This window comes from Hydra vulgaris, chromosome 03 (assembly GCF_038396675.1).
Source record: "Hydra vulgaris chromosome 03, alternate assembly HydraT2T_AEP".
Classification (NCBI taxonomy): domain Eukaryota; kingdom Metazoa; phylum Cnidaria; class Hydrozoa; order Anthoathecata; family Hydridae; genus Hydra; species Hydra vulgaris.
The window spans coordinates 15,816,232-15,829,647 of NC_088922.1; the positions used below are offsets into that span (position 1 = coordinate 15,816,232).

Consider the following 13,416-nt stretch of genomic DNA (forward strand, 5'->3'; position numbering starts at 1 on the left):
GTTGTTTTCTAAGCTATTTAACTTCTATGAATTTAAGTATCTGTCACAATATTTACGTTCCAGTTTGATAATAGCCACGATGTTTATTTTTCAATTTAAGATTAAAAACAAATAAAATGATTAAAATTGAAAAATTAAATTGAAAAGTTATACAAATTTATTTTCATTTTAAAATAACTTTAAAAACTTTTTGTTAAAAAAAGTGTATCATTTGTTTTATATATTTGCTAACGTTTTTAGATTTTAATCAAAACTCCAAAAGGTTTGTTTTAAGTTTTTATGAATGTACAGAATAATAAATTATTATTTAAGATAACTATTAAATAATTACATGTTGTTTATTAAAACATGTGAATGCTAACTTTATTAAAAGTTAGAAACGATTTTTCAAATAACAAAAGTATTAATAAGGTTTGAAATGGCGAAAAAAATTTTAAAATCCAAAGCTTTCGGACTAATATAATACTTGGACTAATAACAAATTTCGGACCAATTTCTCTCATATTTTGAAATAATTTTTTAATTGATCTAAATTTATTTTACTTGAAAACTTTTTTAACATAATATTCATATTTTGACTATATTATTCAAAAACAGAGCCAACGACTGGGGAGGGGAGGCCGATGGCGAGGGGCTCACTTAAATACCACCCCACCCCACCCCTGACACCCCACACCCACACACACACACACACACACACACACACACAGACACACACACACACACACACACACACACACACACACACACACACACTTTCATTCTAGAGGACCTTTTTTTAAAATAAATTTCTAGATATAGAGAACTTTTATTAGAAATAGATAATTGTGCCCCTCGGCTTTGAAATTCGTATCGTCGGCCCTGAAAAATAAATAAATAAAGCAAATTAAAAATCAGACTTAAAGTTGAAACGTGGAGGAGCTGTAATGCCAAATATAATCTTTTACATTATTTATTTAATGTAGGTGATTAACGATGCAAATACATAAATTTACTTTAATATAAAAAATAAAACGCGAAAATGTTTTTTATTACTACTACAGACAAAACTCAAAGGAATTTTTTATAATTTATTAAACTTCTAATTTTGGTTAAGAATTTTTTAAAGCAAAAGTACCATACAAACAACATTCAAAATTACATTATTCAAACGACATTCAATATTATACACCATTCAAACAGCATTCACAATTAATTTGAAAAGTATAGAATAATATATTATTATTTAATAAAACGTAAATTTAAAATTAAAACGTCCGTTTTATCGGAGATGGAGGAATTTTTTCTTTTGTTGGGAAGAAATTTAATTGATAATTGAATTAAAAGCTTTAAATTATTAAATTAAGTAATAATAATAACAATTAGTAATAATAATGATAATAATAGTAATAATAATAATAACAATAATAATGATAATAATAACAAAAGTTATTTTTATCGTTTGTTGAAACCAAAATCAAGATCTATCTTGCCTCATAAACTATGCAAGGTTTTTTTTTGAATTACAATTAGATTTTCTGTCCAAATTTTTAATACGCAGCAGTGACGCTTGTTTTTTCAAGAACATTAAAATGATTAAAACTGTTCGACACTTACAGATATTGTCTTTGTAAATAAATTTGTTTATGTTTTCAGATGTATGAAATTTTTTAATATTTTTATAGAAAGAGTTTACCTAAGCGAATTACTTTTACTCGTGTTACAACACAGTTTAACTGAGTTGTTTACATAAAGTATTAAATCATTTTTTGAATATTTTTTAAATACTTTTACCTCATTATTTTATGTCGTTAGTTTTTTTGTCGCTTCTTTATTTCATTTTGTTACGTGGTATACGCAGTATTGTATTATTATATACTAAAAAAGACTAGTTATCGCGATTGATATTATCAATAATTGAAAAAAAATACGTTACAAATTACAGACAATGTTTTCCTTTAATTTAAACAAATATGTTGTCAAATAATACCATATTAAGTGTTATAGGGCGTGCTTTATGAGAGGATATAACTTAGACAAATTTAGTCAAGTTTTTATTTATAAATATATTCTGCTTATAAAAGACAAATTCGTTAATGTTAAGACGAAAAACTATATGACAAAAAACATTGCAATTTTTAGAAGATATTATTACATTTTTTATTAGTAAATTTTATTTGATTATAACATTTATTAACTGAGTTACTTTTGTTTTATAAGTATATGAAATTGAACATGGCGACAATATACAACATACTTTCTAGTTATGACTTATATCTGAAATTTATCGCACGTTTATTAACACAAAATTCTTTTCGCTTTAATTAATAATTACATTTTAATGTTTTTGGAGAGGAAATAATGATTTAAACGAAAATATCCAAGTAACAGTTTTATCAAAGATTGTCAACAAAATCAAAAATTTAGATACGCTTGACTAAATACTAAATACTAATTGAGAATATTGATTTGCGCTTGGAGATTGAAAGTCAATTTTGAAATACATTAAAATGTTTTTCCCGGCAAAATGAATGAAATAGTTCTCCTTGATACGCCAGTAATATTTTACATTTTTTAGTGACTTATTCAAAACGTTATTGTTTTAGAAAACAAACATGGATTTGTTTGGAAATTTTGAGTCTGAAAAATGGTCAAATGGAGTTCCTCCGTCAAACTTGCAAACTTCAGGTATATCTATGCCATTTAGTTAATAAGGCGCTCGGTAACATTGGTATAACATTTAATGTTATTCTCATGAACGCAATCTTATTTTTGTCAGTAGAATTTGTTATAGTAATTGCTTGAATACATTTGTAGATTCTTAGTATGACTTTTTATGCTCATTGTAAACTAATATGAAACATTTTCAAAAATTATAATAATTAGTCAGAATTAAATGCCAAAAAATTCGGACCACTTTATGACCACTCTAGCCCATTTGTGAAGACAAAAGAATTTTGAAAGTAAAAAATGTTAAGAATTAAACTAGATCAAAACGCTATTTACAGATTTGAAATTTTATTAAAAAATAGTTAGACATTTAAAAGTTATAGCGAAAAGATAAGAAGAAAAAATGATAGGAAGAACTGAAATAAGTGAAATAGCAATTTAAAAAATAAACTTAGGCATACATACATGGGTTTGGCATTCATATAATTCCTGTACATTTAGGTAACTTCCAGAAATGAAATTGACTAGCAAAAACACAGACTTCCTAATTTAAAAACAGAAAGACTTCTCTTGTTACACTTAGGTTTGATTAAAGTATGACCAACCAGACTTATATAGCGAAAACTATTTTTTATAACTTAATTTTTTTTTTTCAGGTTACGAAAAGCATACAATCTATCGAGTGACTAAAAAACCTGAATTTTTTGAGTATTATATGGCAAACAGTGATGGGGATCCATGCTGCACGTTTTTGTATGGAGCATTGAGAGATCCATTGCTTTCAATAACTAATTGCTACTTAAAAATAAAAAAGATAAATGGTTGCCATGTTATTACAGGAATGATGGTTGATGAGGATTGTGTTGAAATAAACAACGACTTCCTTAAAACTATAAATCCTCCTGCTCCCGAAGAAAAATTTCAAAGAAAAGAAAGCATTAGTACATTTCTTTTTTTTTTTTAATTTTATTAGTTGAGTTATTTAAAATCTAATAACTTGCTCACATACTGTATTTGCTTTCTAAATGTATTTTAGGTCTTGGATTAATTAGTGACTTAGAAGTGGATCAATGGACCGAAAAGGAAGAACCTCCATGGAATAAATCAAAAATTGGTAACTAAGTTATTTATTTTATTATAAACGAATTTTTTATATTAACATTTGATTTAATTCACCATCTAATAATTTTTTTTTAAAATATACTTTTGTATAAAGTTGTTTTAAATAGAGCAATTGCAAAATATTGAACTTTATTAAACTGCATTTAAATTAATGTAGGTTTAACAGGCGACATTCTCTCAAAGACGATGCTCCTTCAGAAGAATTGTTATTTTACGAGTTTAAGAGCTAAAAAAAAAACTAATTTTTTTAACTTCTAGAATTAAATATCAAATTTTTTTTTTTTTTTAAAACTGACTTTCAAACGTTTAATAATTTTTCAGGTTTGACGTCGTATAAAAAATTTGTTTTTCTGTTAAACAACGTATTTTATATTCTTTTTTAAGGCTACAGTTACTACAGTATTCGAAGAAATAAACCTGAGGTGATTGATGGCGTGTTGAAATATCATCTGGCATCTGACCAAGGACTTTCTATAAATGCTTTTTTAAAAGGGGCGAGAAGAGATCCTTTGCGATCGATTGGAAATGTATATTTGAAAATAGATAACTTTGACGAGATAATAGGCATAATAGTTGAAAATGACTGGGTAGAAAAAAATCAATAATTCAAATTTAACAAGGTATATTGGTAAATCAAGACATGTCAAATTTGGGAAATCAAGACTCAAGTTTCATTTATACTTAACTGTGTTATAACAATACTTTATACACATATTGTACACTGTTGCTTACACTAAGGAAAGTTTTTTTTATTAATTTCTAAACTTAAAATTTAAAAACCATGTATATAAATTTTTTGCTATTTCCCTTCCCTTTTCCTGTGGGGTATTTATAATCAATAAAGCAAATGAAGTGACCACTTTTTTTAGAAAATTGAAAAGTTAAAAAAAAAGTAAGAAATATTATAATTCAAGATTTAATTTAAACGTTTATTGCAATATTTAATTTCTATATAACCTAACGTGTTTAAATTTTTTTTGTGTTGAAATTTTTAACAAACCCAAAGAAGAGAAAAAGTTATTAATGGTTTAAATATTAAAAAAAAAATTACCCAAAGCCTGCACGCAATTTTTGATGGTTATTAGGGTCTTATCCTATAAAACAATATTTTTGTATGTTAAGATTTTTCTAACACGTTTAGGCCTAATCTTATATCTGTACGTATTAAGATAAGTCTCTAGAGTTGCTATTTCAACTGTCATCTTTTCTTTATTTAAAAATTTATAGTCAATGTCGTTTGAGCAAGGAATGTATAGCACACACAAAATTTAAAATGTTAGATAAAAACCATTTAACATTTTAGAGTCATTTTTGAATGTTGCTTTTCATTAAATAGCGGTGAAAAATTCACATTCTATTAAAAAAAAAAAATTAATATCAATTTGAATAAGCTCATAACAGTAAATGTAGTACAAACGAAAATATTTAAAGATGCTGTTTTTCTTGTATTGCAAGGAGGTAATTATGCGCCAACGTATCCGAAAATAAAAAACATTGAAGTTAGTAAACGATCAGCTTTTTGTAAACAAAGATTATAGCAAGAGGAATGTAAAAGCAATTATATAAAGAAGTAAAATAGTGCTGAAGGTAAATACACTAAGGTTGTCTACAATAAAATTATAACGCACAATCTTTAAGAAGTTATTTTACTTTATAGTTGTTCTGTTATGAATTTGTAGGGTTTTGGGGATAAAAATTTAATATTCAGAAAACATAACAGAAACGGCAATCAATGCGCCGAATTAACTAAAACTAATAAAACACAAAATTGAAAGTATACACAAGATTAAAGCATATTTCAAATTACAGATCTAAAAAATATCATAAAAACTGTTGGTTTAGTTTTTCACGGTCACCGAAGCCTTTTTTATCCGGCGCTCTTTCCAGGATATCTCTAAAGCAACTTTCTAGTCCATTCTCGACATACTTGACCATGATCTCTGCAAAATATAAAAAAATATATAAATAAGATTTATAGAATATAAAATAAAGAATATAATAAAGATTTAATCAAGTTAGCTTATACAAATGTGAAAGCTATCTGAACCATTATTATCATGTAATAAGTAATTATATTTTAACAAAAAAGAGACAATTTATTATCATGCATAATATAATAGTTTGATCTTAGGCGTGAAATTAATAAATCAATTTTATAGTCAGGTTTTTAAAATTAAAAAAATCTAATCTTATCATTGTAAGATCATAATCAACCTTATTTATATTTTAACCTTATTATAATTTAAAGATCCTATTTAATGACCTGCAAAATATTGAGTTTTGCCTACATTTTATATACATCAATTAATTTTATAGTAAGATTTTTATAATTAAAAAAATCCAACCTTATCATGTAAAGATCATAATCAATCTTATCATTTAAAGATCATATTTAAGGATCTGCAAAGTATTGAGTTTTTGCCATATTCTATATATAAATACCTATTATCGATTTAAATGTTAGAATAATTGAAAGTTTTTACAAACAAACCCAAAGGAGACATCAATTTTTGTTGATGAGCAACTATTAGTGGCTCAGTTTTCATAAATTTTTCAAAATAAACTTACTTGATGCTAGTAAGTTTTGCAAATGGGCTCATCATATACAAAATTTGATATTATTTTTTTTTTTGCAATTACATCCAAATTCTAAAAATTGATATATACTATATAATAAAAATAATAATAATAATAATAATAATAATAATAATAATAATAATAATAATAATAATAATAATAATAACAATAATAACAATAATAACAATAATAACAATAATAACAATAATAATAATAATAATAATAATAATAAGCTTAGGCTGCTCTCGAAGTAGGTTCTAGTAAACCAGTTTGCTTTGTTAAAGCAGCCGTTGCACTTTTTAGTGCTTGTCATAAAGGTTCTTGAAGCAGTTAACTGACTAGGCGTTGACGACTTTTATCGGTAGCTGATTCCAGATAGGCACAGTTCTATTTGAAAAGAAGTTTTCTCTTTGAGCACAGTTCTTAGTTACTTGCTTAGAAATACAATAAGGGTAACCCCTTACTCTACTCGCTAGTCCTTCTAAACCGATTGAGCTTGCAATTGTGTTTGGGTAATATTGTTTGACAATATTGAAATTATTTATCACTTTAAAATATTGATTTGCATCACCTCTATTACGCCTTTCTTCTAATGTTGTTAAACCAATTTGTAAGTCTCTCTTGCTATGTCATACTCTTTAGTTCAGGAACCAGCTTCGTAGCTCGTCTTTGGACCTTTTTAACTAGTTTGATTCTAATTGGTGGTAAGGATTCCCAACTGAGGACGCATACTCCAGATGAGGACGGACAAAGGATCAATAAAGTATTAAAACTGTTACTATATTCCGTGTTTTAAATGACCGCCTAAGAGACCCAAGCACGAAGTTTGCTCTGGTTGAAACAAGTTTTGAGTGATCTTTCCAATTCAGGTTATTTGTAATTTTACACCAAGATCTCGTTCAGAAACAGCTTTTTCTAGCTAATAAAGAGACCTATTGTCGTTAAATATTGTATAATTATATACAGGAACTTTTGGTGTTGCTGACAATTTCCTGATTACCATCGGTTCGCATTTTGCATAATTCAGCTTCATTTTTCATTTTTTTGACCAATCAACAATTTTGTTTAAATCTTTTTGTTGCGTCATTCGATCGTTTAAACTTCTGATAATTCCTATTAGTTTAAAATTGTCTGCAAAGAGTTTGACATAGTGTGTCATTGCATCGGGGAGGTTGTTAATAAATATAATAAAAAGCAGCGGCCCAATAAAAAGCCTTGGGGACACCACTTTTTACCTCTTTCCATTCTGACAAGTTTGAACCTATAACTACTTTCTGTCTTCGACCTGTAAAGAAAGATTTTAGCCAATCAAGCAACTGATCTTTAAAAACATACGCACTGAGTTTAAGTAGAAGAGAGTCATAATGGACAAGATCAAAGGCTTTAACAAAATCTAAAAATATAACATCTGCTTCATTGCCTTCATTTAGCGCTTGTGAGATAATGTCAATTGATTCTATTCAATTCGTTGAGCATGATTTTTTGGGAACAAAGCCGTGCTGTGCTGAGTTGAGAAGATTGTTATCGATAAGGTGTTTCATCATTACTGCTTTAATTATGCGTTCCACAATCTTGTAAAGTAAAGATGTGAGGGTGATTGGTAGATAATTTGAAACTAATTGTTTGTCTCCTTTTTTGAAAATCGGAGTGATTTTGGCTGATTTCCAAGAGATGAATCGAGTACCGTTTTGAAGGGTATGAACAAAGATCGGAAGAAGAGCTTCAGAGAAGCTGGAATGACACTCGTGTAATGGTTGAGGGTGAATGTTGTCGCCACCAGGAATCTTGCGTGAGCCGAGATTTTGTATCTGCGCATTAATTATCAAAATCGAAAGAGAAGATTGATTGAATAAGCAGATGTTTGATGTTCTTGATTTGAAAATCGGGAATGGATGATCGATATTCGAACAATTTTTATCGAAAACTGAATAAAAGTGTTTGTTTAGTCGTTAGTTTGTAATTTGCTGTTGGTCGAAAGTAACTTCGCCGGATTAGAGTTTTATTGATTCGATTTTAGGTCTTGTTTTATTTTGAGAATTTAAGTATGAGTACAAAAGTTTTTGGAGATCTTTTCCGTAGTTTCTTACTGATAATTAAATTTGTTTTTAACTTCTTTTGAGATTCGTTTAAATTTGATAATAGCATTTGATTTATCAGCCGAGCTGAACGTTTTAAACCAGAGCTTGCATTTAAGTTTAAGTTAAATTTCTCAAATCGTTGGTAAACCATTAAGGTTGGATCTTTGTTTGTTCTTTGAACATAGGAATGTGTAATTTGATTAGATTTAAGTAAGCATGGCAAAACTTTGAGTTCATTTGCTAAATGTTCATATCTTTGTAAAAATTTGACATGTAAATCGACATGCCATTCAGTCAGTATATGGAAGTCAATCAGTCAGTATTATCAAGACAGTTTATCGAAGTGAGTTTTATCAAAGTGTTTTATCGAAGAACATCAATACAAGAAGTGAAATACAACAAGTGTTTCATTACATCAATACAGTCCACATCCAACCAAGACGTTGTGTTCCACAGAGCATTATTGTATCATCACAAGGTAAATAGAACACGGTAAGCCTTGAGAAGCGTGATTATTTATTTTTATTATTTTTATGACTTCAAGTGCAAAAATGGCTCCTGACAGTCTTGGATTAGAACTAAGAAAGAAAATTATTGGCGATTACGTAAGTGGAATGTCACAAAAAAGTATTTGTGATAAATATCGCGTAAAAAAATGGACCGTATCAAGACTATGCTCCAAATATCGTTCTACGGGGAAGTTGGCAGCAGATAACAAAGGTGGAAGACCACGTTTCACCACTTTTAGAGAGCATTCTATGATTGTCAGATCCGTCAAGAAGGATCCCTGGATATCATCAGTCAAGATACAAAAGCAATTAGAGCTGCCTGTATCGGACCGAACAATCAGACGACGTGCTGTTGAAGCCGGATTGTTTTCTCGACGCCCTGCAAAGAAAGCGCTGATTTCACTAAAAAACAGAAGAAAAGACTCCTGTTTGCTATATCTCATATTGAATGGAATGTGCAAAAATGGCGAACTGTCCTGTTCAGTGATGAATCGAAGTTCAACATTATTGGGAGCGATGGCATTTGCCGTGTACGCCGACCGGCCGGAAAACGCCTTGATTTACGTTACTGCCATAAGACCGTGAAGCATGGTGGAGGCAATGTAATGGTCTGGGGGTGTTTTTCTGCTAACGGTCTAGGTCCAATACATCGAAACGATGGAATAATGGACCGTTTCATGTATAAAAATATCCTGAAAGATGTTATGTTACCTCATGCTGAATGGAATATGCCAATAAAATGGGTTTTTCAGCAAGACAACGATCCGAAATACACTGCAAAAGTAGTCAAGTAGTGGTTTCAAGACAACCACCTATCGGTGATTGATTGGCCACCTCAATCTCCGGACTCAACCCTATCGAGAACCTGTGGGAGATCGTCAACCGCAGAATTAATCGTGAAGGTGTTCGTAATAAGGATCAACTGTTTGAACAAATCCAAAAGACCTGGGCAGCGATTCCACAAAGTTTCATTGATCACCTGATTGAATCTATGCCTCGAAGATGCAAGGCTATGATCGACAACAAAGGATTTGCCACGAAATGTTGATAGCGAAATACAGCTTGGTCAACATTTTGTCGAGTTGCACTTGTTTTGTTCAGAAAGAAATCAACTCTTTTTAATACTTTTGATTAATTTATTAACTTTCGTGTACAAATAATGAACTTTGTGATGAATAAAACTTGAAGAACTTTGTCTCTAAACAGCTACATAGTTATTTCTCTAAATTGAAAAAATGCAGCACTTTTATATAAAGAAACTAAATTAGCATTATTTGGTTGCACTCGTTTTGTCCGATACTGTACTGTAAGAATTCGTTCTTGTCCGATAGATATTTGAACCAAGATCTGTTCGCAGTCCTGTTTTTTATTTATATCTTTGATCTCGATTACATCCAAATTCTAAAAATTGTTATATACTAAATATACTATATACATATACTTTTTATTTCTTTTTTATTTATTTTTTTTGTAATTTACTTTCCCAAGGCCAAGAAGGCCACTACAGATGAGGAGGTTACTTGTGGTTATAACCCTCTCCCAACTCTATAACTCCAAAACACGAACCTTGACGAACAAGGCTGCTGCGCAGAAGAACAAGAAGAACATCTATATATATATATATATATATATATATATATATATATATATATATATATATATATATATATATATATAGATGTTCTTCTTGTTCTTCTGCGCAGCAGCCTTGTTCGTCAAGGTTCGTGTTTTGGAGTTATAGAGTTGGGAGAGGGTTATAACCACAAGTAACCTCCTCATCTGTAGTGGCCTTCTTGGCCTTGGGAAAGTAAATTACAAAAAAAATAAATAAAAAAGAAATAAAAAGTATATGTATATAGTATATTTAGTATATAACAATTTTTAGAATTTGGATGTAATCGAGATCAAAGATATAAATAAAAAACAGGACTGCGAACAGATCTTGGTTCAAATATCTATCGGACAAGAACGAATTCTTACAGTACAGTATCGGACAAAACGAGTGCAACCAAATAATGCTAATTTAGTTTCTTTATATAAAAGTGCTGCATTTTTTCAATTTAGAGAAATAACTATGTAGCTGTTTAGAGACAAAGTTCTTCAAGTTTTATTCATCACAAAGTTCATTATTTGTACACGAAAGTTAATAAATTAATCAAAAGTATTAAAAAGAGTTGATTTCTTTCTGAACAAAACAAGTGCAACTCGACAAAATGTTGACCAAGCTGTATTTCGCTATCAACATTTCGTGGCAAATCCTTTGTTGTCGATCATAGCCTTGCATCTTCGAGGCATAGATTCAATCAGGTGATCAATGAAACTTTGTGGAATCGCTGCCCAGGTCTTTTGGATTTGTTCAAACAGTTGATCCTTATTACGAACACCTTCACGATTAATTCTGCGGTTGACGATCTCCCACAGGTTCTCGATAGGGTTGAGTCCGGAGATTGAGGTGGCCAATCAATCACCGATAGGTGGTTGTCTTGAAACCACTACTTGACTACTTTTGCAGTGTATTTCGGATCGTTGTCTTGCTGAAAAACCCATTTTATTGGCATATTCCATTCAGCATGAGGTAACATAACATCTTTCAGGATATTTTTATACATGAAACGGTCCATTATTCCATCGTTTCGATGTATTGGACCTAGACCGTTAGCAGAAAAACACCCCCAGACCATTACATTGCCTCCACCATGCTTCACGGTCTTATGGCAGTAACGTAAATCAAGGCGTTTTCCGGCCGGTCGGCGTACACGGCAAATGCCATCGCTCCCAATAATGTTGAACTTCGATTCATCACTGAACAGGACAGTTCGCCATTTTTGCACATTCCATTCAATATGAGATATAGCAAACAGGAGTCTTTTCTTCTGTTTTTTAGTGAAATCAGCGCTTTCTTTGCAGGGCGTCGAGAAAACAATCCGGCTTCAACAGCACGTCGTCTGATTGTTCGGTCCGATACAGGCAGCTCTAATTGCTTTTGTATCTTGACTGATGATATCCAGGGATCCTTCTTGACGGATCTGACAATCATAGAATGCTCTCTAAAAGTGGTGAAACGTGGTCTTCCACCTTTGTTATCTGCTGCCAACTTCCCCGTAGAACGATATTTGGAGCATAGTCTTGATACGGTCCATTTTTTTACGCGATATTTATCACAAATACTTTTTTGTGACATTCCACTTACGTAATCGCCAATAATTTTCTTTCTTAGTTCTAATCCAAGACTGTCAGGAGCCATTTTTGCACTTGAAGTCATAAAAATAATAAAAATAAATAATCACGCTTCTCAAGGCTTACCGTGTTCTATTTACCTTGTGATGATACAATAATGCTCTGTGGAACACAACGTCTTGGTTGGATGTGGACTGTATTGATGTAATGAAACACTTGTTGTATTTCACTTCTTGTATTGATGTTCTTCGATAAAACACTTTGATAAAACTCACTTCGATAAACTGTCTTGATAATACTGACTGATTGACTTCCATATACTGACTGAATGGCATGTCGATTTACATGTCTCTTATATAGTAAAATGAACCTGTGTGAACCTGTTCTGGAAGATTCTAGATGCTTCTTTTCGATGCTTCTGGAAGCTTCTGGATGCGTCTGGATGCTTCTGAATGTTTCTGAATATTTCTGGATGCTACTGGATGCTTCCAGATGTTCCTTCTGGAAACTTCTGGAAGCTTCTGCATGATTCTGGAAACTTCTGGATACTTCCTTTAATTATCAAAAAACTTCCGTGACGTTGACACGAACCAGACTTAAGAAAATGAAACAAACCAAAAAAGTTGCACTTGTTTTGTCCGCTGCAAAATGGCACTTATTAACGAAATTCTGCCTGTGTGCTGTCACCTGTCAGCTGATTGCTCATGTCATGGCATGCTATGACTCCAGACTCCTGAACTGTTCGCTGTGGTAGTATAGTTCGTTTTGTTTTTAAGACATGTAAAATTAGGAACACTTTTTAGCATTGTTTGATGTTTGTTGCGAATGTTTTGTCCAATACTGTGTGTTTATATATATTGATTTTAATAAAAAAAGGCAGCGTATAGCTATTTTTTAAATATATTTTGATATAATAATATATTAACAATATTTCGCTGACCTATTGTGGTCAGCTTCATCAGGTAATGAAAAAAACGTTACAAAGTAGCACCAAACCAACCGTTTAAAGAAGAAGACAATAAAAAGCGTAAAGTATAAAAACCAATATAAACCAATAATATAATAGTCACTATCATCCACATATCTTTTGTAAGTTAATGGTAGGAATGAATTAACAAAGGCTATATTAAAGGCACTTTTTTTATCTTCATAGCTGAAGCATTTTGCAAAATATAGAAAAAAGAGCCCTTAATATAATTTGTTAATTCATTCCAACCAGTGACTTGCAAATGATATGTAGACGATACTCGATAGCTCGCTTCGATTCGAAAGAAAAACAAGAACTGTTTCTTAAAAGTTTAAAT

At 30.6% G+C, this 13,416-nt stretch overlaps 1 protein-coding gene across 1 annotated transcript; it reads left to right on the plus strand.

Moving 5' to 3' along the window:
* Window positions 1-1,706: 1,706 nt before the first annotated feature.
* On the plus strand, window positions 1,707-4,553 carry LOC100209607 (uncharacterized). The gene is made up of 4 exons (XM_065792455.1): window positions 1,707-2,667; window positions 3,306-3,590; window positions 3,686-3,763; window positions 4,156-4,553. Exons 1-4 carry the CDS (start codon window positions 2,595-2,597, stop codon window positions 4,374-4,376), a joined length of 657 nt encoding a protein of 218 aa, XP_065648527.1. The 5' UTR covers window positions 1,707-2,594; the 3' UTR covers window positions 4,377-4,553.
* The last annotated feature ends 8,863 nt before the right edge of the window (window positions 4,554-13,416 follow it).